Consider the following 27,949-nt stretch of genomic DNA (forward strand, 5'->3'; position numbering starts at 1 on the left):
TAAGCGGCGCTGGGGCCGAGAGGAAGGAAAGGGGGATTCGGAGGGGGCGGGGCTTGCGGCGCAGCGCGCCTCCTGATTGCTGGAGGGCGGCTGCCAATCTCGCAGAATCGCTGGGGGAGCCAGTGCGCTGGCGCGACGGGCTCAGATATACGGAGCGAGCCCGGCGGAGCAGCCTCAGATCCTGACGGTGCAGCAGCCCGCAGCCTCAGCCCGGGAGTCCCAGTCGCTTTCAATGGAGGAGAAGCCCGGCCAGCCACAGCCTCAGCACCATCACAGCCACCACCATCCGCACCATCACCCCCACCCCCAGCAGCAGCAGCAGCAGCAGCCGCCGCCGCACCACCACCACCATTACTATTTCTACAACCACAGCCACAGCCACAACCACCATCACCACCACCACCACCAGCAGCCTCACCAATACCTGCAGCATGGGACGGAGGGCAGCCCCAGGGCCCAGCCAAAGCCGCTGAGACATGAGCAGAAGCACGCCCTCCAGCAGCACCAGGAAACGCCGAAGAAGAAAACAGGTCTGTGAGGGAGGACGAGTGGGGGAAGGGGGATGGGATGGGGGGGGGGGGAAGGCCGGGGCGATGGGGGTGGGGCTGGGGCTGGAAAGCGCGGACCGGGTCGGTGTGTGTGTGTGTGTGTGTGTGTGTGTCCGTCCGTCTCTCCTGCGGGTTTGGGGAGCCCCTTTCGTGTCCCCCAGAGCTCGCGCCCGGGGATTCGCAGCGCCCTTTCCTTCCCCACAGCAGGGGAGAGGCCCAACTAGGCCGGCGTGACCTTCCCGGCCCCCGCCCGGGCCCGGAGGGCTGGTCTGGGAATCCGGCCTCATTATTTCTTTCCCATTTACCTTCCTGCGGCCCTGGCAGCACCCTCATTGGGGGGCCCTGAGTTGGGGCGAACCTAAGCCCCCTCCCCCCCAAATCCTTCGGGGTGTAACTCAGGAAGGCCTAGCGAATCCCGACTGTGGTGGCGGGCGGGACGCCGTGGCGGGCGGACGGCCTGCACAGGGGAGACGGGCAGAGTTGAGGAAGTGCCCTCCCTCACCCGCCACCCCAAGCCCACCTGTGGCCTTGGGGTTCCCCGTCTGAGGTTGGGGGGCGGTCGGGACCCCTCGTCTCTCGGGTCCTTTCTGCCCCTAAGACGCCCCTTTTGGGCACCGGAGCCCGCCATCAGGCCCCGCGGCTGCTCCCGCGGCCGGCGGCCGGGCCCGCTCCCCCCGGAGCCGGCGCGGCTGGAATGTTCTCTCCTCCTCGCGGGGCTGCTTCCTGTCCGCCATGTTGGAAGCCGATTCCTGTCAGAGACTCCGGCTCGATGAGGAGCGGAGTGAGGGGGTGGGGGTGGGGGCGCCGAGGAGCGCCCGGCGCGGCGGAGCCGGTGGCTCGGGGTCCCCCCACCCGCGATCGCTTCGCCCCTCGCCCTGAGGGGACGTCGCCGCCCGCGGCCGCCCCTCCCCCGTCGCCGGCCGGGTTGTGTAACCCGGTGGCGGCCTCGCGGCCCCGGGCGGGTCCCCGGGGTGAGGGGCGGGGGAGGGAAACGGCCACGAGGGGAGCGGCCTGGTGCCGGGCCCCGCGCGCCGGCCGCCGCGTTTCCCGCTCCCGGGCGCGGCGTGAGGCGGAGGCGGGCGGCGGCGGCGGGCGGCCGGGCGGGGAGCTGAGGGGAGAGGAGGCCGCGGCCAGGCGGCGGCCGCGCGCTCCGCGGGCCGGAGGACTTGGGGTGGGGGATACACTTTGGGGAGAGGCGGTGCCTGAAGGTCGGTCGGGTGGGGTACCCGGCGGGAACCCGGCTCCCTGGTCACGAGTTTCTCTGCCACAGGAACCTCGTCTCCTGCCAGGTTCGCTCACGACTCCGCCTCGCAGGCTCTCGCTTGGGCCCTTTCCTTCTCGCCGCTCATTTTTTTTTTTTTTACTTTACAAAAAAGGCTCGTTCTGTCTTCCTCCGACCCCTACATTTATCTCTTGGGCTTGGATAGTATTTTCGAAGAGAGAATGGAAAATGTTTGGTTGTATGGGGCAGAGGGCAAGTTTCTCTGAACTGAGATGGCTCATCCGTGAGGTTGGTTCACTACCATATTGCCTCGGATGAGGCTTTTTTCCACCTCGAAAGGAAAGGTGTTTTCCCACTACTTTCAAACCGATATGGACCCCCAAACTGTTTTTAGCAAATGTTAAGTTGAGGGTGAAAGTTATTTTAGAAAATAAGAAGGAATGAACTTAAAAGTTTATGACCATGCAGATTTTTTTTTAAAAAAATAAGGCTTCTTTATGAATTGAAGAGAAACGAAGGGAACGGTAAGAAAATGAACGTTAAACCCAGCGTGTCAAATGTGATACATGCACTTACTGATCAGAGCAAAGAAAAAAGTGCTTTTGTATTGCAGACTTACTGTGACTTGAAGACTGAAATGGGAATGGCATTTTTCCTTTTGGGGGTGGTAGGGACTGATGGTGTGCAGTAGAAATGGGCATTTAAAAATGGGTTTAATCTTAAGGATTTGAAACAGTTTAAAAACTAAGAAACTGTACCACACTAAATCATTTTAACGTTACAGTCAACTTAAAGGTGAGAAAATCTTGCCTTTATATAGTTGCTTGGAATAGAAGGTAGTATTACTGAACAGTGTTTTGTCAGTCAGATATATATATACCCCTGCAGGACTCTTCTCTCCACATAGAAGCAGCCCCTGAACCATTCAAATGGCATCCTTCAAATTAGTATGTCTTATTCCAGGAGAGGATACAGAGGGGAAAATAGGCTTAGCAGTTTTGAGAGAACATAAACTATTTGGGATGAGCAGTTTTTCATGTGCGGCCTGGTCACAGTACTGTTGCTTCAACATGCATAAAATGCTGATCTAATAAAAAAAGTTAGGATTTTTGAAATGTATCTGCAATATGTTGAGATGGGCTTTTTTATGACTCACAAACCTATAAAGGGGAATGGTGTTTCTTTATCCAGAAGAGGGCGCAAAAGAGGGCCAAATGTGCCCACTAATTTCAGTTTCCAATTCAAAGCTTCATTTTTAGGACTCAAATTTTGCTGAGTCCCTTTGAAGTATTTAGATGCTTTAGCATGGCAACCGTGAGTAATAAAAGCACTAGAAGGAGAGGGGGTTTTTCCTCAATAATTTTTGTGTTTACTTTTTTTTTTTTAATACCTAAATTAAAAAAAAGTCTCTGGCAAACTTTTTGCATACCAACAAGGTTAACACGGGAAACTTTATATAGTTAAATGAGAAAAAAATGTTTCTGTCAGTAAAACTTGGAGATGGAAGCATAGAAACTATTGAACTGGTGATTTCTGATATCAGAGGCACTAAATATTAGTCATCTAGTTTGCTTAAAAGTCTTGGATTTGGTCCAACTTGGTTTGGACATTGGATTTTTTTGATGTTTAAAACTGCTTACCTTTGAGATCTAACAAGTTATAATTAATGGACCCAAAGGTAGAAGTCTTTTTTAAAAAAATGTATATTTTATTGATTTTTTTTACAGAGAGGAAGGGAGAGGGGTAGAGAGTTAGGAACATTGATCTGCTGCCTCCTGCATACCTCCTACTGGGGATGTGCCCACAACCAAAGTACATGTCCTTTGGAAAGTAACCTGGGACCTTTGGAATCAAACCTGGGACCTTTTAGTCGGCAGGCCTATGCTTAATCCGCTGAGTCAAACTGGTTAGGGCAAGGATAGAAGTCTTCGTTAGCCTGTTAGAATATTAAATGCTATGTGTAGTTTTCCTTTGGTCTAGAGTTCTGCATGGGTAAACTTAACATCTGTTAAAAATGTTGAGAATTTCTGCTTTTCTAAAACACAAAACAAAATTTTTTTTAAAAAAAGCATTCTAATAGTGATCTCTTCTTTACTGTTTTATAATTAGACTTTTTTACACCAAGTTTGACTTGATTGGCTAATACAGCTTTTTCAGCAGCCAAGAGCCAAGAAATAAAATATAACTACAGAAGTTAAGAACTTCTATAGAATATATTGTCATTGTACAAGTTTTGTGCCACTCTTAGGAAATGATTATGTCTTAAGTATGTTTTCTTAAAAGAAAATACAACTTTATGTGCTCATTTTAATATTCCCACTTTTTTCTCTGATGTAGAACTTATAAAAGTAATCCCTGTTGTGAATCTTCCAAGACTGTTCTATTCCACATCAAGTTCTTTTAAAACAATGATTCCCCAATTTTTTTTTTAATCTTAGTATTCCTTATATAGTCCAACTGCGGTCCTTGAAAGTCTCCCATCTTGAACAATTTGGTTCTCAACCAATGGTCACAAAAAATGTCCCTGTTGTGGACCAAACTTCAGTTTTCTACGGGACTACCCTTACTTGCTGATACCTCAGCATGACAAAAAGTATCTCTCAGGCAACAAACAAAGGAGAGAATGCTTTTGTTGCTGGCAGAATCTACAGATTAGCACAATTTTAAAACAAAGAGGCCATCAAGACTGCTAAGGTTGCTATGGGTGTGAAAGTGCTCACAAAATAATCACAGGCAATTGAGTAGGTAGAAAACTTGTTGATTGGGTAAACTGGTGATGGCATTTCGGAAGGCTAGTTAGGGCAGTGGTTGGCAAACTGCGGCTCTCGAGTCAGATGCGGCTCCTTGGCCCCTTGAGTGTGGCTCTTCCACAAAATACCATGTACCTTAATTAAGTTCATAACAGTGTACCTACCTATATAGTTTAAGTTGAAAAAATTTGGCTCTCAAAAGAAATTTCAATTGTACTGTTGATATTTGGCTCTGTTGACTTATGAGTTTGCCGACCACTGAGTTAGGGGATGGTTCAGTAAATTTAAGGAGTGTTTATAGATTAGACAGTACATTAGACATGTATATAAGAAAGGTTAAAAATGGAATCATTTGGGGGTCTGGAACAGATTAATTCAATTTACATTATTTCTAATGGGAAAAAATGATTTGGTTTTCTAACAAATCGCTTCTCAAACAGCCTTCCGGGATGAATTCAAAAAATGAGGTTCCACTGTATTTTTTTTTTTTTTTTGAGAGAGAGAACGAGAAAGAGGGGAAAGTAGAGGGCGGGGGAGAAACATTGATCTGCCTTCTGCATGCACCCCTCCCTATTCGGGATGGAACCCACAACCCAGGCAGTGTCCTGACCAGGAATTGAACTGTGAACTCGTGCATGGGATGATGCTCAATTCACTGAGCAACACTGACAGGGCTGTACTCTTAAAATATGCAAAGAGCTTTTAATGTGGTTATATTTATTGATACTTTATTAGAAATTACAACAAAATTTCAAAACCTAAGAATATACAAGCTCATGTGCCCTTAAACCTTCAAAGACTAAAGGCTTAAAAGAATGAATGAAAGTGACAAAGGCAAATTATTTGGTATTCATTCCTGTTGGAGGCCTACCCTTTGCTCCCTATAAAGTTGCTTTAAATGTGTGTATATGTATCCTATTGTGTATCCGTTTCTAATGACTTGAAGATGTTTTAGAAACATTTATAGAAAGGTAGACAACTAATATCACTATTTTGCTAATAAGGAAATGGGAAAAGTTGGACTCAGTTGAATCTCCTATAGTAATAAATTGCTTATGGCAGTTGGAGGTCTTAAATACCATTCTTTCAAAAACTAGTTAGCTTTCATTGTAGTTTTGTTTGTAAGTATTTTCTTATTGCTTCATTTGTGTACGTCGGTATGACATAGTGATAGAAATGTTCCAGATAGATGAGTTCATTCAGTTTTTCAGTCCACTTTGTGACTTGGGCAAATTACTTAATTTATCTAAGACTGTTTACCCAAATGTAAAAAAGAAGAAAAGTATAAGGGCTTTGGTTTTATACTAAAAATATGATCTAATATCTGGGGAATGTAAAAATGAATTTAAGAAAAAATTCAGAGGTGTTAGATTTTTGTTTGGCAGAATGCAATAGAGACTGTTTATAGTCACCACCAATCATTTGTAGTTTCATAGAAATAGAGTATTCAATGTCCCTATAATGTTTAAAATTGCTGTATGAGTATAATGATTTTGCCCAAGGGGTAGTTCTGCTCTTAATTGTAAAGGAAATTTTATAACATTTTATAACGTGAGCATGATGAGGAGGTTGAGTTATGTTAGATGAGAGGTATTAATAGAAGAATTGCTGAATCATGTTCTCTTTAAACTCAGACTTCGGTTTGAATTCCTGCTTGGTCCTGTCTCTAAGTCAACTTCCTAATCTGTAAAATGGGGTTGACAAGTGTCTTTTCAGAGACCTGTGAAATAACATAAAACTAAAGCTATTAGCATAGTAATAGCTAACACACAGTAGCTAGCACACAATAAACATTCCTTAAATGTTAAGTAATATGTAATTTGTATATTATAATTTTTAAAAACCTTTTTTTCCCCCTCCTTAGGATATGGTGAACTAAATGGTAATGCTGGAGAAAGAGAAATACCTTTAAAGAACCTGGGTTCTGATGAAGCTACCAACCCTATTTCCAGGGTCCTCAATGGCAACCAACAAATTGTAGACACTAACCTGAAGCCAACTATAAAGTCCAGCACCTTTGGGAAAGCAGGAATTAAAACTAGGAATTTCATTCAGAAAAACAGTATGGACAAAAAGAATGGAAAGTCATATGAAAGTAAATCTGGAGAGAACCAGTCTGTAGATAAGAGTGATACTATAACAATTCCAAATGGTGTTGTAACAAATAATTCTGGCTATATTACAAATGGTTATATGGGCAAAGGAGCAGATAACGATGGTAGTGGATCTGAGAGCGGATATACCACTCCTAAAAAAAGGAAAGCTAGGCGCAACAGTGCCAAGGGTTGTGAAAACCTTAATTTAGTGCAGGACAAAATAATGCAACAAGAGACTAGTGTCCCAACCTTAAAACAGGGACTTGAAACTTTCAAGCCTGACTACAGTGAACAAAAGGGAAATCGAGTAGATGGTTGTAAGCCCATTTGGAAGTATGAAACTGGGCCTGGAGGAACAAGTCGAGGAAAACCTGCTGTGGGTGATCTGCTGCGGAAAAGTTCTGATATTAAACCTGGTCTGAGCAGCAAAAAGTTTGATGATCGGCCTAAAGGAAAGCATGCTTCTGCTGTTACCTCCAAAGAGGACTCGTGGACCCTATTTAAACCACCCCCAGTTTTTCCAGTGGACAATAGCAGTGCTAAAATAGTTCCTAAAATAAGTTATGCAAGTAAAGTTAAGGAAAACCTCAACAAAACTGTACAGAACTCTTCTGTGTCACCATCTTCATCTTCATCCTCTTCATCATCTACTGGGGAAAATCAGACCCAATCTTCAAGTCGGTTATCCCAGGTTCCTATGTCAGCGCTGAAATCTGTTACGTCTGCCAACTTTTCTAATGGGCCTGTTTTAGCAGGAACTGATGCAAGTGTGTATTCTCCAGGGGGTCAGCCACTGCTAACTACTGCTGCTAATAGTATGACACTCATCTCTGCTGCAATTGATCCAGTTCTCCAGGACAAGAGTCTGACTCCAGCAGCTGTTGAACAAATTACAACTAGCCTTTTTATCTACCCTTCAAATATGCAAACTGTGCTGATGAGCGCAGCCCAAGTGGATCTACCTTCTCAGACCGATCAGCAAAACCTGGGGGATATCTTCCAGAATCAATGGGGTTTATCATTTATAAATGAGCCCAGTGCTGGCCCTGAGACTGTTACTGGGAAGTCATCAGATCATAAAGTGATGGAGGTGACATTTCAAGGGGAATATCCTGCCACTTTGGTTTCACAGGGTGCTGAAATAATCCCCTCAGGAACTGAGCATCCTGTGTTTCCCAAGGCTTATGAGCTGGAAAAACGGACTAGTCCTCAAGTTCTGGGCAGCATTCTAAAATCTGGGACTACTAATGAGAGTGGAGCCTTATCCTTGGAGCCCAGTCATATAGGTGACCTGCAAAAAGCAGACACCAGTAGTCAAGGTGCTTTAGTGTTTCTTTCAAAGGACTATGAGGTAGAAAATCAAAATCCTCTGGCGTCTCCTACGAACACTTTGTTAGGCTCCGCCAAAGAACAGAGATACCAGAGAGGCCTAGAAAGAAATGATAGCTGGGGTTCATTTGACCTGAGGGCTGCTATTGTATATCACACTAAAGGTAACTCATTTGTTTCTATATAAATATTCTTATTGGTCAATGAAATATGTATTTATTAGCTGTTGTATGAAGGGTGAATTTTATAAGTTGCTATGAGATCTTCAAGAATTTTAGAATTTAGCTGATAGTAATTTGGATAAACAGCTGAAAAACTAATTCAGGGTGTTTGGAAATAGTACAGTTTAAGTTTAGAAGAAATGTTCACTTTTCCAACTGAAGTTTTTAAAATAATTAAAAAATATATATATTGATTTTTTTACAGAGAGGAAGGGAGAGAGATAGTTAGAAACATCGATCAGCTGCCTCCTGCACACCCTCTACTGGGGATGTGCCAACAATCAAGGTACATGCCTTTGACTGGAATCGAACCCGGGACCCTTGAATCCAAAGGCCAACGCTCTATCCACTGAGCCAAATCGGTTTTGGCTCTTTAAATATTTTTTTTGAACAGATGTTCCCACTCCTTTGCTTTTTACATCATATACTTCTTTATTAGTGAGCTTGATAGTTACAATTTGCTTGAAATTAGTATGAAAAATGGTTGCTGAATGGTAACTAGAAAATAATTTAGACAAATTACAATGGTAAGCACAGTTAGCATTGTAGGGACCAGGCTCCTCAGAGGCTGTACTTTCAAAACCCATGTTAAAAAGGAACCAGATACCTTCCAAATATCATGCTAATAATTTTTCTTAGGATATGGTTTGTGTCTTAAAGAAAAATTTGCTATATGGCATAAATGGATATATTTAAATCCACAAATTTAATGAAATTTACAACCTCCATACTTTTAAGATCAGTAAGTTTCAGTCTTCCACCTTCATCCCTCATCCCACCCCCAAGCAAATGCTACCCATGGGTGCATGCACACACCTAATATATACTGCACATTCCCATTAAACATTTTTTGTTGTTGTTAACATATGTTAGTTTCATGTACATTTCCTTTTGTAAAAGTATTTTTTTAAAATTGCTTTCAGGAAGGGAGAGGGAAAGAGAAATATCAGTGATGCCTTCTGCACGTGCCCTTGGCTGGAATTGAACCCAGGACCTTTCAGTCCACAGGCTGACGCTCTATCCTCTAAGCCCAACCAGCGAGGGCTACATTTCCTTTTTAAAAAAATGTTTTTATTGTCCTGACTGGTTTGGCTCAGTGAATAGAGCAGCAGCCTGCAGACTGAAAGGTGCCAGGTTTGATTCCGGTCAAGGGCATGCACCTTGGTTGCGGGCACACCCCCAGTAGGAGGTGTGCAGGAGGCAGCTGATCTAAGTTTCTCTCTCATCGATGTTTCTAGCTCTATCCCTCTCCCTTCCTCTCTGTAAAAAAAAAAAAAATCAATAAAATATATATTTAAAAAATGTTTTTATTGATTTTAGAAAGGGAGAGAGAGAGAGGAACACTGATGAGAGACATTAGTAGGCTACCTCCTGCATGCCCCTCACTTGGGATTGAGCCAGCAATCCAGACATGCCATGATTTGGAATTGAACTCTTGGTGTATTGGTTGATGCTTAACCACTGAGCCATAGTGGTCGGGGCACATTTCCATTTTTGACTGACTCATTTAGGCAGCCATGTACCAACTGCAGGGTCTGGGCAGCATATACAGGGGGAGGTAGTAATTAGCATGATCTCCCTTGGAAGAATCACTGGCTGAGAGATGAATAACAAAGCTATTTATATGATTTTTAAGCAAATTATTCAGTCTGCATATCTTTCCTTATCTGCAAACTGGAAGACGTTTAATGGCAAAAACAGATGTCCTTTTTCTGTTTTTCTTTTTTTAAAAATGGGAGCAAGTAGAATTGCCGTATAAGAGTTTAGAAGTAGAAATCTTGACAGGTAAAATGATCTCTCTTCGCTTTTCTTCAGCACTGCTCTTTGGAAGTAAATACAAGTTAACTAGCCCTGGTTAGATAGAGTATTTAATTAGATCCTTGACCTGACCTGATATACCAAAGTTGTGGGTTTGATTCCTGCTCAGGGCACGTACAAGAAGCAACCAGTACATGGATGAGTGGAACAACAAAGCGATGTTTCTCTTTCCCTTCTTCCCTCTCTCTCAAATCAATTTAAAAAGTTAACCAGGAGCTGTATGTTTTTAGGAAAGTTAAGGCAAAAAAAATGTTTAGTTTCTTAAAACATGATTAATTATAAGTTAAATTCTGCCAGGGGAGTTGTTTTTTGGTGTTATTTTCTGTGCCATCTGCCCTTTTTAGAGACCATTACTTGGAAAATCTACCAAAGTATTTTGTACTGGTGGTCATTGTGCGAGGCTGAGAGGATATCTGGTTATGTTATCTCCCTCAACTTGCAAAAGATTCTGGGATAAGTTGTTTTATTAGGTGGTTAGTTGGTGGGTTTGTGTGATTTTTGTTATGGAGAACTGCAGGCCTTTTAAAATGGGTGTCTTAACTCCTGTTTATTTCTAGGTATTCTGTATTTTCCCTATGGATAGGCTAACTGAATATGAAATTAATGGAATTTAGGTAAACTAAATGTCCCTATATGGATGCAGTTATATTTAGTTTAGCTGGTGTTATTGAAAGATTTGCTTTAGTAAAGTAGGCAGTTTTGATTTTTGTAGTTGGACATTATTGTGATTAAATTGGTAAAGACTGTTTTCCCCCCATAATGATAAGCAATATTCTGTTCAGTTAGATCCCAAAGTGGCAGATTCTTTGAATCCCTGCCAATATTTTTCTATTGCTTTTAGATAGAGTGGAAGTGAGGAGGGAGAAAGAGAGAACCATTGATGCTTCCATTGGTTGCCTCACACACACACACCAGGTAGGGACTGAGTCTGCAACTGAAAAAATGAGGAACATTCTCTTAATTGGCCCTTTGATGTCCATTCCTCTAACCACTGAGCAAACAAAGATGGTGGGTTAATTTGCATACACAGGTGCTGAGCGGCTGGGGCTGTGTGGAACGCCTATGTTCCGAGGTGCACCTCCCCCTCCCTCTGGGCAGCATGGGAAGGCAGGAAGGTAGTGCTGGCATCCAGGAGAAGGAAGGCCCATTCTTGCACAAATTTTCATGCATTGGGCTTCTAATATACTATATAATAAAAGAGTAATATGCAAATTAGCCATCACTCCATCCCACCATCCAATCAGAGTAAGTATGCAAATTAACCCAACAAAGATGGCTGTGGCCACAGAGAAAGCAGGAGGGAAGCTTGGGTTTCCCAGGCAATGGAAGAAGCAAGCTTTCCACACACTCTGGCCAGCCCAGGCCTCCACTTAAGGCTACAAAGTTTCAATTATAGAAGGTAAATAAATCCCCTGCCTCCAGGGAGCCAGCAGAAGGCTTGGCTCAACTCCAGGCTACAAAGTTTCAATTGTAGAAGATAAACCCTGGTTACTAGGGCCTGTGCTTGTTCATCAGGGGGCGTGGCAAGCCTGCAAACCACCACAGGCCCCTCGCTCAGGCACCCCATGCCCCAAGGGAACCCCCAACCATGCACCAGGCCTCTATCCTATCTAATAAAAGAGTAATATGCAGATTGACCATTATTCCAACACAAGATGGCTGCCTGCTCCCATGTGGACACAAGATGGCCAGCAGGGGAGGACAGTTAGGGGCCAGCAGGGGAGTGCAGTTAGGGGCCACCAGGCTGGCAGGGGAGCAGTTGGGCATCAATCAGGCTGTCAGGGAAATGGTTAAGGGGTGATCAGGCTGACAGGCAGAAGTGGTTAGGAGCAATCAGGAAGGCAGGCAGGTGAGCATTTGGGAGCCAACAGTCGTGGATTGTGAGGGATGTCCGACTCACAATCCAGGTCTAAATGGGCAGTCGGGCAACTCTTGAGGGGTCCCAGATTGGAGAAGTGTGCAGGCTGTGCTGAGGGACACACACACCAACACCACCCCCCTATTACCACCTCCCATGCATGAATTTTGTGCACCGGGCCTCTAATATGTGTGTGTGTGTGTGTATGTATGTTTTTCTTTTAATTTCAGAGAGGGAGGGAGAGACATCAGTTCTCTGAGAGAGAATCTTTGATTGGCTGCCTCCTGCACACCCACACTGAAGATTTGAGCCTGCAACCCAGGCAATAACCCCTGACTGGAAATTGAACCAAGATCTCCTGGTTCATAGGTCAATACTCCAGCCATTGAGCTATGCCAGCTGGGCCTAAGGCAAATCTTTGGTTTTGAAATGGTCTTAAGTCAGTTGAAGCCAAGTCTGTTGAAATATGGTAGATGATGTGAGATGTGTGTTTGGTCAGTGTTAATTTAAACCAGATTGATTTCTTTTACCTGGCTAATGCACTGAAGGGTATCAAGCATTTAAAATGCTGTTTTTCTTTTCTCTGTCATAGTTTTCTATACTACTCTTTGTCACTGTCTTCTCTATTACTAAGGAGTTGTGCAATAATTTTGTGTGTGTGTGTCTGTGTGTGTGTGTTCTTTATGATGTACCTACCCTAGGCAAAGTATATTGCTTAGTTATGGAAGTCTTTAACAGGATATTTTCCTTTAAAGAACTTAATCAAGTAGAGGAGAAAACAATAAGTTTATAAGGTAAGATTTTAAATGTCATAAGGAGTATACTAATAGCTAGGAGATTTCAGTGAAGGAAGAGAATTTAATGCAGCGAAAGAAAGAGTAAATGTATGATATGTTTTCATGGAGGCAATGGCTTTAAACTGGGTTTTGATAGGGTACATTTTTGATATATGGAAATGCAGAAAAGAGGAAGATAAAGAATACAAAAGTTGGAGGATAATCATGAGTAAATGTAGATATTGGACTGGATCCATCCATTTAGGATGTGCTGAGTGGCTCTAAAAGAGAGCCAGATCATGGAAGTTTTTCATTTGTATGTCAGAGAAGATAGGCTGGTGGAATGGAAGTAATTTAAATGACAGAAGACAGATTTTAATTTGACTCTTCCCAGTTCCTGTATACTTGGGCAAATCATTTATCATTTTAAAGCTTGGGTTTCCTGAATTTTGTTTGGTCTGTTAATGGGGGGGGGGGGGGGAACAAACATTCAAATCTGGAAAGAATTCCTTGAGAATGGTGGTTTTCACTTTGTTTTATGCATTACAATCAAAGGAGGAGACAAGTGGGTTACAAGAAATCCATTGGTGGTAGATTTGGGAGGTGGGAGAAAAGCAAAGCTGGGAAACCTGGGATTAGATAAAAAGGAAAATGGTAAGACACACGTGGGTACAGGATAGTTAACAGTCAACTATTAACATGATAACAATAAAGGAATTTGTGGTCTCCCTCTTGCCCTGAGGGGTCTAGAGAAAGGGAGGTTACGAGGTTACAAGTTACCCTGACATTCCAATTGTATGTTATCAGAGGTGGAAAAGACAACTGACAGCTTAAAGTAAAAATTGACTTGTGTTAGGGAAGATTCTAACCTAAGACATGACTACCTGCCATCAACTGCTTTTAGTTAAAAAGTTTTAATTTCATACCTTCCTTTGTGCTTGCTTTAGGTCTCTAAAATTTGTAAGGCCACCACACAGGCCTTCCCTGAGTTAGTCTGGTTAGCATGTGGCCCCTTTTTGTCCACAGGTCCTAATACATTATACTCAAGTAAGTTAGTATTAAGCAGTTAACTGATTTGTAGATCTATTTTCAGAGAGATTAATGTGACACCAATTTGTAGGGTAGATTGGAAAACCTTTTCTGACTAGAAGTAGGTTAGTTAGACTCTTGGAATAGTCCAGGCAAAGAAATAACAGTTTTCCCTTTGTATTTGCAGTCATGTAAATGTATTATTTATCCTAAAATAAATAAAGTGTTTAGGTTGGATAAGGGCAGGAGCAACTGATAAATATTATCTACAGGATGACTGTGTATACAGTTTAGACATTTGTGTACAGAAGGATCTGAATATTAAGTTTTCTCCTTTTAGCACAATACTTAATAAGTATTTTCACCTTTACTGCATTTTATAGTAATTGTGCCATGATTTCTTCACAGCTAATAATCTTATTAGAAAATACCTTTAATATTAGAGATTATTAATATTTTAATAACCTAACTTTCCCCCCCTAATAATTTAATTACTTGCAGATTTGACTTTGGTTTCAGCCCTGGTTATATTACCTAGATTGGGAGAAGGGTGTCTTTTTCTTCTAGAGACCTAGGAATGTAACAAGTAATTACGATGGCATAAGATCCTTTTTCCCCAGTTGTCATTTTAGCATCCACACTGGGCACTTGATTTCTCATTAAATCTGCTTTATGAGTGCAATAGTAAGTTTACTTGGGTATTAGTCTGAAAGGTAGCTTTTAAGGAATTTGTAGAAGCTAAAATTTAACCCTCAGATTTTATTAGCTTAAGTTATGAAGTAACCAAGGGACAACTTAAGTTTTGGGAGAGTCAAACGTTATACTCAGACCTTTGCACAGGTGGCCTTACAAATTATAGAGACCTAAAGTAAGCACAAAGGAAGGTATGAAATTAAAACTTATTTTTTAAAAAAATATATTTTATTGATTTTGTACAGAGAGGAAGGGATAGAGATAGAGAGCCAGAAACATCGATGAGAGAGAGCCATCGATCAGTTGCCTCTTGCACACCCCCTACCGGGGATAAGCCCGCAACCAAGGTACATGCCCTTGACTGGAATTGAACCCGGGTCCCTTCAGTCCCCAAGCCGACGCTCTATCCACTGAGCTAAACCGGTCCCGGCTGAAATTAAAACTTTTTAACTAATGCAGTTGATGGCCGGTAGTCATGTCTTAGGTTAGAATCTTCCCTAACACAAGTCAATTTTTACTTTAACTAAGCCGTCCCTAATCACCTTGTTCCAAGGGTCAACTGTAGTTACTTTCATTCTAAAATTTGTTTGTTTTGCTTTAAAGTAGTATGGTTGCTACTATGACCTGAGTGTAGTCCACCTTTGCTCCTACTTCTCAAAAAAGGGGCAATTTCAGGTTGAAGTTGTTATAGCATAGGTGGCTAAAATGAAAAGTTTGTTACTTTTCTTCCTCAATATGTAACTAAATATAGATTTATCTTTGCATTAAGTAAACTTACAATAATGAGCATCAAATAACCTGTATACAGAACTCAGGAATTTATTTGTTGTAAAATGTGAGATTTCTCTACTTTCACCAAAAGAAAAAATGTTGGTTATATTGGATTAATTAATCTTTTTGTAGTCACATCAACCAAAGAAAGGTGTTTGGGTTTCTTAAAATAAGCCATTCTGAAACAGAAATGTGTAGGATAATAATTCTATTCCTGATTGTCTGAATTATAAGTTATTATAAATTATTTTGGAGTCATAAATATGATAGCATGACCAGAATTCACTTTGTGATGTATCTTTTTTCCAGATTAGATTGGTTACAATTCTCTCCCCTTCTTAGTACTCCAATGAGAGGATGGGCATCTGCCCAGCAGTTTAAAGGCAATAGCATCCAGCTAAACTCTTGAACCAAATGACGATCAGTTCATTATTTCCCAGTCTTTGTTAAATAAGAATTGTTGTAATACTTTTAATGGGCTTTTATCTGGATAATTTAATCACTGGAATAATTAACCTACTTGCTCCAAATATTCAATCTTAGTGAGCTCCAGTTTCATTTTGCTTTATTATAATTGGTTGCTGATAAAAATAAACAATTACATAGAATTCAATTATATAGCATAAAATCACCTTTTATCTTTTAAAAATGGTAGTTGTATGGACACAAGAAGAGCACTTATTCCCAGTATTAGTTATAGCTCATTCTTATTTCTAAGTCGTTTTTGTTTCTATTAATTTGCTAGTATAGTATTTCCTTTCAAGGTCAGATTCTTTTTTATTCTTGTGGTGTAATAGTCATCTACTCTTTTTTTGTTGTTAATCCTTACCCGGGGATATTTTTCCATTGATTTTTTTAGAGAGAGGGAAAGACAGAGAGGAACAATGATGTGACATCGATTGGTTGCCTCTTGCACAAGCCCCGACCAGGGTCCGGGCCTGGAAGGAGCCTACAACCAAGGTACATGCCCTTGGCTGGAACCAAACCCAGGATCCTTTGGTTCACAGGCCATGCTCTATCCACCGAGCCAAACCAGCTAGGGCTCATCTACTCTTATTCATCAAGACTTAAAATATCCCCTAGGTGAAGCTTTCTAGTATGCTTCCGAGGTAGAGCTTTTGCCTTCTTTATGTATATAACTATAGTTTGATCATGTGTATATTTCCCTTATTGTAAGACACAAAAGTAATCACATTGTAGATAATCTATCTTCACTATTTATGTAGATGAAATAGTTCTCTTGGTAGCTTGATGTTAGATATTTAACTTTCTGTAATCAATACTTAAGGCAATCTGAATGATATTCTTAAGAATATAGAGCCGAAACCAGGTTGGCTCAATAGATAGAGCATCGGTCTGTGGACTGAAAGGTCCCAGGTTCAATTCTGGTCAGGGGCATGTACATTGGTTGCAGGCACATCCCTGGTGGGGGTTGTGCAGGAGGCAGCTCGTCGATGGTTCTCTCTCATCGATGTCTCTGGCTCTCTATTCTTCTTCCTTCCTCTCTGTAAAAAATCAATAAAATATATTTTTTTAAAAAGAATATATAAAAATGAGTTGTTTTGTTTGAGCTTCATAGAACTGTGCTATTTCAACCCTACTTCCAGCCAGCAATAACCAGTGTAGTTGTTTTATTAGAGTTCAGCATAACTTTAAAGTGCTCTGCAAAACTTAGTGTATAAAGTAATTTTGTTTTTCCTTTGCAGAAATGGAATCTGTTTGGAATTTACAGAAGCAAGGTAAGAATGTTTAGGTTATCAGAAATGTTAGTACTAATCACTAATAACTATATTTTGGAATGTGAATAACATGAATAATTGCTTACCAAATAATTAGATTTTGTATTTTGAGTTATTTAATAACTGCAGTCAAAAGGCACAAGCAACCTATCAAGACTGCTAAGGATTGGGTAACACTAAGGGAAAAGAATATATTAAGTACTCTTTGCTAGGTAAAGAACAAAATATTTTTTTTTGTTCCTGATTATGAAAATAAGGCAGACCATAAATATTTTTAATCTAGGAAACCAACATGAGTAAGTGTTTCCACTTATGGTCAGTCTTTATCTGTACTTGTGTTGTTCACAAGGAGTAGCCTAAGAACTGAAATTCATAGTTCAAAAAAATATTCACTCTTTTAGAAACCTTATTTGGGCTGTATATTCTCTGAAAAAGATGGCAAGAAATTAAGAGAATAGCAAATTAGCTTATTTCATCCCCATAAACAAGATATTAATAGCAGGAGGACAGGACTAGATAATCCATATCTAGATTATTTAAAATTTTCTTAAAATTAGAATTTTTATTGTCATTAGTATGTGCCTTCTTTCCAAATATATTAAGATACAGTAGTTATGGAATACGTAAAATATAGAGAAATAGTTATTAATAGGTTTGGGCCTTCAGAACCCTGTAACTGAATTGTATCTCACTTTCAGGTGACTGTGAAATTCCTGGGATTTCAGAATTTGAAGGATGTTAGATTCTCTTATGACAGATTAAGAAACTGAGGCCCAGAGAGCTAGAAAGTGGCAGGACTAGAATATAGGTTTCTCTGATTTTCTAACACTGCTGCTTCTTCCAACTTGATCTTGTTCTTAGGCCAGGTCTTTTTGGTCTTAACACAGCTATAGCCTAAGGATAACTAGCAAGCTCTTAAACTATTTTGAAGTACTTTTTGTGTATCTTTTCATTCAAAGACATATGAAAAAGGGTAGACTAGAAAGTATATTAAAAAAGTGACTATTAACTACCGTATTTTTCGGACCATAAGACGCTCCGGACCATAAGACGCACCAGTTTTTAGAGAAGGGAAATGAAGAAAAAAAGATTCTGAAACAAATAGTGTCCTAAAATATTTTATGTGCATTAAAACCGAACATCACAGTCATAAACACATGTAATCAACCCTGTAAAGTAAACAGCAGCATTTAGAACCATTTTAGAGCCGGGCAAGCACACAGAGACCACACAGAGCTGGGCAAGTAAAAAAACTTTTTTAAAAGTATATGTGTAGGCTATATTTGGACCATAAGACGCAGGGACTTTTCCCCCCCACTTCTGGGGGGGGGGGAAAGTGCGTCTTATGGTCCGAAAAATTCGGTATTAAGAGCGAGCATTATTTTCAGGGCAGGATGCCCTTGAAATCCTAGAAAGAATATTATCTCTTGACAAAATTATTAGATTGGCTCTTAAAATGAGGGGAACTTGAGTTTGAATTTCAGTATTATTTTCAGGTCTTCATGTTTTTCTATTAGGTGACAGGTTTTATTGGTTTCCTATTTTTATTAAAGTATGTATACTTTTAAAAGTTCTTGTGATAGGTAGAAATAATTTATAATAAAATCTTTGTCTCTCAGAAGAGGGGGACATACAGCTATATAATAGGAATTTAAAATAAAACTGGCATCTTGGCCAAGCATATTCTGACGGTTTTATACTTTGAACCCAGCAGATGTATAGACTTCTGCTGTTTTTGAGAATAAAAGCCAGTTTTGCTATGGGAAATAAAAGGAAGAAATAAGTTATGATTAGGATACAACCAACTTATTTTGAAGTTTTTGGTGGTAGGTGTTACTTGAACAATTTCTAATTATAGACAATCCACCCTGGTTAAAATAAAATTTGACTTCATCATTCTGTGAACAAAAGAAAAGAAATCCAAGTGTTTTTTAGTATTGGATTATTGACAGTTGAAGATATTTTGTTTGTTTTGGCCAGCTTTTTTTCTAGTATACTACCTTTATAATCAGGAAAAACACATAAAGAAATCCCTTGTTAGTAAACTCTACTGTCATATGTAAGAATGAGGCTTTCGTTGGCTTGAGAATTCTGTTGCTGGGAATCATTAGGATGCTGAACTATTGGGTGGAGAAAAATGGATCATGCATGTGTTAATACAAATAGGAAATGGTCTTTAAATTGTATTTTCATTAAAAGGAGGCACAGTTTAAATTATTATGGTTATTTTGGATTTGTTATTGGAACATGGCCATTTCAGGATTCCAAACTTTATTTTTATTTATGTATTTCTTTTTTAACCTTCCCTCCAGATCCCAAAAGGATAATCACTTACAATGAAGCCATGGATAGTCCAGATCAATGAAGGACCAGACTGCCTATTTGTAACCTTTCTGCAGCATTAGAGCCACTGTTCATGGGAGACACAAGGCTTTTATGCTCCTAGATCTTCAACGCAGCAGAGGAACCATAAGTAGAATCACAGGATAATATATACAAATATATATATATATATATATATACACACACACACACACACATATATATATATATATATAGTTATTTAAAAAAAGGCAACTGAAAGTAATTAGACTTCTTAAGGAATCAAATTTATTTCAAGAGACTACACATGGTTATTTAATCTCCGGTACTGAATAGTTGTTTTTTTTTTCTTCTTCTTCTTTTTTTCTTATGTTAGTTTTTGTTTTTAAGTGTGAATGCAAGTGATTAATGAATACAGACTTGTGGTTCTAAAGTTCCTGCTGTCATCAATTGGGCAACAAATGACCCACTGGAAAAGCAAATCCACTTAAGAGATCTCTGTATCTTGTTCTGTGACTAAAGTGATACACTAATCACAGGGAACCCAGAATGAGTCAACATTTCTCCCACTCCTCCCTTAATTTTTTGGTTATGCTTTGAGCCCTGCAAGAATGCTGGATAAATGCCTTGAAGTTTGCAGGAGTGTATTTTTTTAGCGAGTATGATTTGCATGTCTTGCCAGGAGTTAAGCAGCCTCTGTGGGGTGTTGGGGAAATATTTTCTTTCTTTCCTTTTATTTTTTTGTTGGGTTGGGTTAGGGGAGGGCATTGAAGTTTTACAGTTCTGGAATAGTTGGTGGTACATAGTTCACTTGGCTTTAGTAACCTAATGGATTTCAACAAGTGAAGAATCCATGAGTATCATTTAAAGAAAAGTAACAGAACAAACAATTGGCTTTAGATATTTAATATTAAAAAATACTCCTGTGCCCATCTTTTAATTATATAAGTGGGAGCAAAAATATATTCTGCTTTTCAACTGTAGGTGCTCCAGACTTGCTCTCTGTCACTAACACTAAATGTGCTGTTTTTCTTGTTTTTCATCAAACATCTAAAGAGAAACTTCTGTACCTTTTTGTAAATTCTCTTTTAATTTCTCAAAAATCCTAAAGGGAAGAAAAAATTTCATGAAAACTAAAACTTTTAATGTTTTTAGCCAGAGAGAAGATAATAAACCCTGCCAATAGAAGATGTGTTTTCATGCAAATATACTTCTGAGCTTATTAGCTTTCTAATTATATCTTAATAAATATATTTTATTACTAGAGCAAAATGGTTTTTTTAAGGAAAATAATGTGAAACTCTGGAAATTTTCTTTTGGGCAGAGAAGAGCATTGACCCTGTCTTATCACATTGCCATCTTGTTGCACTGCAGCTTGTATATAGCATGCTAAAATAAGTTTTTTTGTGTGTGCAGAAACAAAGGGTCCAATTTAAGATTGGGTGATGTTAGTGGCATAAAAACAAGTTCTCTGGCCTGATATAGCATCACATTACACACACAGAAATTAGTATATCCATGTATGTCAAATACAGCAGGGCATTCTATAGAGAGGTACAGTCTTCTAATAAAAGTAGACTGGATACCCTGGGGTGTTCAGGGAGAAAGCAACTACTTTTGCTCAACCCCTTTGCTTAAGAAATGTCCAGTTTTGAGCGACTGTAGTATGGATGAGTTTTCTTGTTTTGTTGACTATTTGAGGCTTTTAACAAATAGTTTTTGAAAGAATCTATTGGACTCAACATAGAATAAATATCTTTATAGTCTGGATTTCTGCCCTGCTTAGATTTTAAAAGTATAAGCATGGATTGCCAATTCCACTTGATGTAAACAAAACTTTTTATACATAATATATATATATATGTATGTGTGTGTGTATATATATATATGTGTGTGTGTGTACATATATACATATATATATATATAAAATAACTTATTGTATCAGTTCAGGTTCAGAAACTTGTAGTAGGCCAGTTTCAGATAGTTTCATTTCACCTGTAAACTGTATCACTTTTACTGATATTGTAATTTTTAAATGTATAATATGTTTACAGATGTGCCCTGCATTTAGTCTGCCTTGTTTCCATTTTGATTTTTGTTGAGTCTCCTGCCTGCTTGCCAAAAGCTAGGATGCTTCAGGCCCATGTACAATTGAAAGCAGAAGCATCCTTGAGCTTTAAAGCATTGAACAAACTGGAAATGCAATGAAGTGAAAGAAGTCTGTGTTTTTGTGTTCTTTTTTTTAATAAAAATTTTCAAAAAGTTTTTAAAAAAAACACTATATAAGGTTGATTAAAGGAAAAAAGGCTCCAGTTTGTTTTACAGGTTTTAAAGTTCTGCTGTGTGTTCAATTTCCTTGTGTAACCACTTGTCGCCTTAGGGCCAGATTTCACCCCCACCCTTCCATGTCCCCTTCCTTTTTTTTTTAACTTTCCATTTTGCTTGCCTGGAATTTTAAAGCTCTTCTGTCACAACTCACAAGAAACTTTCTGGGTTTGTGACAAACAGAGGTTGAATTAATATACATTTTAAAAAGGAAAAAAAAAAATCCCAAACCAGCCCCCATCTGAATTGGGCTTTTAAATTTAGAACCAACACTTATAAAATATCTGTAAGTTGTTGCTTTCCTACTTCCCTTCCATATCCCTCAGGCCTCCATATTTAGAGAAGCCAAAAAGAGAATGTATCCCTTCTCTGTTTGTCCAAAGGTTTTTCAGAGTCTCACTTCTAAATGAGACAATGCAACATTTCACTTTGATTTCACTGAAATTTCCTTGAATATATGGTTAGAGGAATATAGTTAGAAATATCTCTTAACCTTCTGGTAACCCTAGTGCCCCATCATATTAACTGTCAGTATTGTGGGGGCATTGGGTTAATGGACTTAATTGCCTAGGTACAAGCAGGACTTTGGGACAAATATCCTTTGTGCTGTTTGTAACACTTTACTCTCTACTTGTCGCAATCTTTCTCCTTAGGTCCTCACACAATTCCTTACAGAGCACTTATTAAAAAAACAAACAAAAAAAATCCTAAGAGTTCATCTGTTTTCTCATTATTTTTGTGTAAGCTTCTAAAAAAAAAAACTTCAGCTGTGATTAATTTAGCACATTTAAATAACATTAATGTGTTGTTTGGTATAAAGAATTTTCCTTCAACTCAGAGTATTAGTACTGTAGCATAAACCAAATACAGTCTAGAGGGGATTTTTAACATCCCTCCATTATAAAGACTGAAAATGGGGTGTGTGTGTGTATGTGTGTTGAGTGCTTGTGTGTGTGTGAGGGAAAGGAGATATTAAAAGTAGTAAACAAATGTGTGTAAGACATTAGTATTCAGAGAATGAACTTATATTTATTTTGTGCCATTTGTTTTCATTACAGAATAAAGTCAGGTGGTTTTAATCCTTTAAGGGGTAGTGTTTGAAAAATGGCACTAAGAATGAAATCATGACCTATTTTTTTAATAGCTATGAAGATACTAATTATGGGTGGAGAGTTCTTTTAAAATCTGTCTTGAGTGTAGGCTTCTGTGTCACATACCACTCTCGTAGATGTCTTGAATAATTCCCCCTCCCCACAAAAGACAGGGTGATTTATCTTTCTCTTTATTCGCTCCCACCCAGTTTGCTGAACTGAAGTTAATTGCATAGCCTTTCCTCTGACCTAGTAATGAACTTTCACATAAAGTGTATTTACAGCATCTGTATTTAGCCCTTTCTTCTCTGCCTTCTAGGAGGCCTTAGAAAATAACTAGGAACTTGTTAATGCCAGATAGTTTTTTTTAAAAATAAATGGCTAGAAAGATTCCATTTTAGAATTTTGTTGTTAATCATCTGCTTACCTAGTCATCAATCTATAAAAACTTTATAAAGGAGAGAAGTGCTGCATTGTTTTCTTCAAATAACAGTTTCTAGGGAAAGTATGACGAACCTCAGTTATGAATGTTGTCCACAGTACATGTGTTTATTCACAAAGCAGTACATAGCAGTGGTGGTTTCATCCTTAGTCATTCGGTATGTTCTAACCTAATTAGAGGCATCTAATGGTTTATCTTTTGCTGTACACTTTTTCAAACATGAAAAAGCTATTTAGTGTGAAATTGTATGTCACAAACCAAAAGGCCACAGGCAAAGAAATCTGTGAGAGGACTGCACATTCTAAAATCCCACTAAATAATGTATCATTCTTTCAAGGCTTTCTTTAGAGAAATAGATTAAAAGTTTCATTTATAAAGATTATGAGTGTAGTTATGCCACTGGACCATATTCTCAAATAACATGATCCCTCTTGTATACCTATGCTAACTGCAAAACAGACAATATAGTGGGGAAAACACATTTGGACAATAGTTTTTCTGATAGGTCTGTTGGTCCTGCACCAGTTGAATTAGATTCTAATCAGGCATTGTCTCTTAAGTCCTAGGTAGTTCTGCTGAATTTAAGAGAGGGTAGGATTTGCTTAACTTCCCAAAGAATACATATTTGTTTAAAGGGGATGGGCAAAGGGCAAGACTAGAAATATAGCTGCTCTAATTTTGCAGAGACGCATAGGTTATCAGATCTTAATATGTTATTTTTGTTAATGTAATTAACAGGCACCAGGACCTTTTATGGTGAGAAAAATGGGTTTTTGCTTTAAGCATCATAAAATGTTTTGTTTTGTTAAATATACTTACATCTATTCAGATGTGAGAAACAGGACCACTCTATGTTGGTTTTTTAAATGATGAATCATTGGCTCCACTCAAAAGCAGTGCTTTAATGTGTTTTAAATTAAACTCAGTTTTGCTACTCAAGAGTCTTATGAATAAATAGTGTTTCAAATTGTATGCATAATAAAAACACCCAGTGAAGCATGAGTGGTATGTTGATTTTGCATTACTGGGAGTGTCAGCAGTTATTGGCTAGAAGCCTATGGAACAGCCATCCTCACATGTGATGGGGTTGCTGATTCAGACTTCCCTATTTATCCATACAACTGTGTATGTCCAGAGTTTTAAAGCCATTTTATAATACTGCAGTATCCCTTTTCTACAGCCTTATTAAAATAGCTACAAATGTGTTTTTTCCCCTATGCAGTATCCCTTTCATTGTATATCAGTTTTACTCCACAGACCAATAAACCCAACTTGAGGTAAATTATATAGCTTTCCATATTCCCTTTTTTCCTCAGGTGCTAAACAAAGGCTCCAAAAATGGATACTGCTTTAGTAATGTCTGCTTTATTTTTAAAATATTTCTTTTGCTAGATATAAAGATTTGGTGTTAACAAAATGATTTTAATATGTAAATATGAATGAATGCCTCTAGTTTGCCCCTGTTTGTCTATTATTAGTTTTTCATTTATCCTTTATAGAGGAGGATCCTTTCATGATCTTGAATACATTTCATTAGGTATGATGCATTTTTAGAATTAAAATACAGCTGTTTATCTGTCTCAGATTAATCCTGCTGCTGCTATGAGAAACTGAAAATCAAAAATGTGATGCACTTTTTACATTACAATATACCATATCTTTATAGGTTGTTTTGATACCGTTCCTGTAGCACAGCCAGTAACAAAAGTGAATGAGTTTTGAAATTCTCTTTGGGAGGGAATCAGTACAATTAACTTTGTGGTATTGGACTATGAAGGACAATAACGTAGGAAAATAAAAATTCTGTTAGTATTACACTTTTTGGCCTTAAAATGTCTTCTACTACTGAAAAAAATCCTTTAAACTTAGTTTTGTTTCTATTATTTTCTCTCTGCCTCAAAAGGAGGATTTGGGAAGAATGGCTTAAAGGGGGAGTAGTGGTTTGTTGCTGATTTCTCTTTTAGAAAGAAAATGTCTACTATATAAGCTGAGGACTTAAATTTTTTGTTTGTATACAGAGGAGAAATAATGCTGTCCCGTGCCAGTCGATTTTAGTTTAATTAAATAAAACTAGAACTCCAACGATTCTGCTTCTCTAGTATATTTTTACTTGGCAAAGATAAACAAGTATAGTAGGGATGCTACTTGACAAGAGAAAAGTCATTTCTCAAGCACATACCCAAACTTGAAGATTGAACCCAAAATAGGAGGAAAAAACACCAAATGGGGTGAAGGAATATGAGAAAGATGTGGTCCAAAGCTATCTGGTTATATTTTGATGTTGCCAATATTGCAAAGCCAAAATTTTAATTTGCTTATTTAATATATTTCTTGGCCAGAGATCTATTTTTATATCAATGTGCCTTGCATGTGTATTAAAAATAAATTGATTGGAAAGGCCATGTAGTAATGCCTGAGATGGTTGATGGTTCTTACCGCCTCACTAATTTTTCTGCGGTATGAAATGCTCATTCTAATTGCTCAACTGGTGCTCTCTGTTTAAAGTTATAGATCTTGTCACAAACTGGAACTATTTTATAAACTGGGGAAGTGATTTAATTTACTTTTATTGTTTCTTTTGTTTGCTTTCAGTCTGTTAGTGGCTGTTCTGTAGTGGAAAATAGTAAAAGGACTCTTCACTCCCTTTCCCTCCTTCCTTAGCACCTTCTTCGAGTAATGTGATGACACCATTTCTTGTGTGCTTTGAAAAGTTTCAGCTTGCTGTTTCCTTTAGTGTTATTTAAAAAAAAAAAAAGTGTTATAAAAAGCATTGTTTAAAAAATCTAGGGAGATAACAGTCCGCTTTAATTTTGAATTCTATGTGAGCTACGATCCAAGTTATTGGCTCTTTCCAACTTTAAAATTTTTTATTGTTAAAGCACCTTGCTTAGAAAAATTTAAATACTTATGTCTGCAACAATTGTCTCAAAATGATGAACTGTGCAATTCTTGTCATTAAAAAAACTCTCCCTAATGTGACTTGTTAGTTTCTCTGTATTTCTTGCCAGTGTAAATGTGAAAAGCTTTGCTTGCATTACATTTTAGAAATGCATTTTGCACACTCGAATTTTGCCGAAGCTCCATGAAAAGGTTAGATCTAATTAGATGAATAAAGCTATGCACATGTTTTGAATTTTAATTTGTGTGTCATTACCCAAAGTGACTTATCCTTATTACTCTGTTGTTCTTACCTTCACCATCTTTTGAAACATGGCTCAAAATTATAGTTTTGGCTATCAGTGGAAGCAGAAGAGCGAAAACTGGCACCTGTTTTAGTAAACTTCAGTTTAAATGAGAGCTTGACTTGTATCTACTAAAGGGCTTTTCTTGAAACAGGGCATTTTTATCATGGGAAGTAATTCAAACTGAAATGAAGGAAGGACCTTATGCCACATGGAATTCTGTGATAATTTTATGACTTAAACCTAGTTTAAAGGTGTAAGATGACCTATTTACCTTTATAACTTTAGCATAAATTTGGCTTAATGAATGATTGACTTGAAATTAGAATCATTATCTTGCTTACATATCTAAGCACAGGTTGTTTTAAAGATACTGTGTATCTTTTTAAAATTACCCAAGCTGATTAGAACAAGTTTAGAATTTGGTTCAATTGCTGCAGTCTGCATGTACTAAATAAATAGCTTTATTTCACATGTATGTGTACTTAAAAGATTGTGTAGATTTACTGGCCAGGTTTTGTCAATCATCTTTTAAAAGATTGTTTTGTAATCTCTCCAGGACCTTTGTAGAAGAGGCTAATAAGTTTAAGTAGAAGATAATACTAATGGTATTTCCCCCATGCTTCTACATATAAAAGAAATCCTTGTTTTATAGTTTTTAATTATGTATAGAAGAGTGTTAATTCTCTGTCATCAAGTGTGCTCTTGATGTATTATTGTTGACTTTGAAAACACAGCAGAACCCTTCTGTATCTTCGCTGAAAGTGACAGAAACTAAGTCTACTAGTCAAGACTCAAAAGGTGGCCAATAATGCATGGCCTCAAAAGGCATAAATACAGGAGTGTAGCATCATCTTAGATGACTCTGGCTTCTCAGCATCTGTCAGTAGTTCACTTATGTTCAGTCTTGTGTGCGTCATCATTTAGGAGCTGAGTTACCTCAATCTGGGGGAAAGGATAATTAGTGAACTACAATTACGAGGGTATTTTCCTTCTCCCAAGTCAAGACATTTTTCCCCCCACTGTTTGTTTTGCCCCATCAAAAAGATAGGCCTTGTCTAGATAAAAGAATAGTGGCCAGAAATTTATCCTTTTGCTAAATGCTTAGGTATTTGCCATAGTTGTTTCTGATATGGATTCTGAAGAAGTATCAGTTACGTAATGATCTTCCTTTATTGATGTCTTACTTCATGTTCAGTGTTTTAAAAATATAAATTACAAACACTCTACATCCATACCAAGATTTACTTATTTTACCAGAAAAGAAAACTTGAGAACTTTGTAGATCCAATTAAGAGACAATAAGTGTACATGGTTGAATAAAAAAATTTTAAACTTTTCTGAGGTGTTTGTGTTATGTTCTGTGCTTTAATAAAAATTACTGAAACCAAGTTAATATTCTGACATTGATGATACATTTCCAAAGGGTGAAATGTACAAATTTAAGTTTTAAATGTACTGTGGTCATATGTCATGGCATTTTTAAAAAAGGTGCTTTAAAATGTTATGTTTATTGAAAAAATCAGCTGTGAGGACAGCTGTCCTGCCTTTTTACATGACATTGAGCCTTAAAGTACAAAACCAAAATTGAGCTAAGCAATTAAGAAAGCAAAATAAGTTGCCAAGACTGGATTTATTCATAACCTCATGTAGAAATATATGCTAATGCATATTTAAGAAATTTTCTAAGTTTGTTTAGCATTGATTTGTCACTAAGTTGAAATGCTGACAACATTA

General features: G+C 38.5%; 1 protein-coding gene across 1 annotated transcript; it reads left to right on the forward strand.

Moving 5' to 3' along the window:
* The first annotated feature begins 132 nt into the window (after positions 1-132).
* On the forward strand, positions 133-27,551 carry NUFIP2 (nuclear FMR1 interacting protein 2). The gene is made up of 4 exons (XM_036408661.2): positions 133-530; positions 6,385-8,109; positions 16,818-16,850; positions 19,163-27,551. The coding sequence occupies exons 1-4, from the start codon at positions 233-235 to the stop codon at positions 19,213-19,215; spliced, it is 2,109 nt and encodes a 702-aa protein (XP_036264554.1). The 5' UTR covers positions 133-232; the 3' UTR covers positions 19,216-27,551.
* The last annotated feature ends 398 nt before the right edge of the window (positions 27,552-27,949 follow it).

The sequence above is a fragment of the Pipistrellus kuhlii genome, unplaced genomic scaffold, assembly GCF_014108245.1.
Source record: "Pipistrellus kuhlii isolate mPipKuh1 unplaced genomic scaffold, mPipKuh1.p scaffold_m20_p_39, whole genome shotgun sequence".
NCBI classification, from domain to species: Eukaryota; Metazoa; Chordata; class Mammalia; order Chiroptera; family Vespertilionidae; genus Pipistrellus; species Pipistrellus kuhlii.

Bases quoted from the DNA above. Each gene is read 5' to 3' on its own strand.
- NUFIP2 (XM_036408661.2), top strand. From the start codon at position 233: ATGGAGGAGAAGCCCGGCCAGCCACAGCCTCAGCACCATCACAGCCAC. The intron at 8,110-16,817 runs GTAACTCATTTG...TTTCCTTTGCAG, and splicing joins TATTGTATATCACACTAAAG to AAATGGAATCTGTTTGGAAT. The intron at 16,851-19,162 runs GTAAGAATGTTT...CCTTCCCTCCAG, and splicing joins TTGGAATTTACAGAAGCAAG to ATCCCAAAAGGATAATCACT.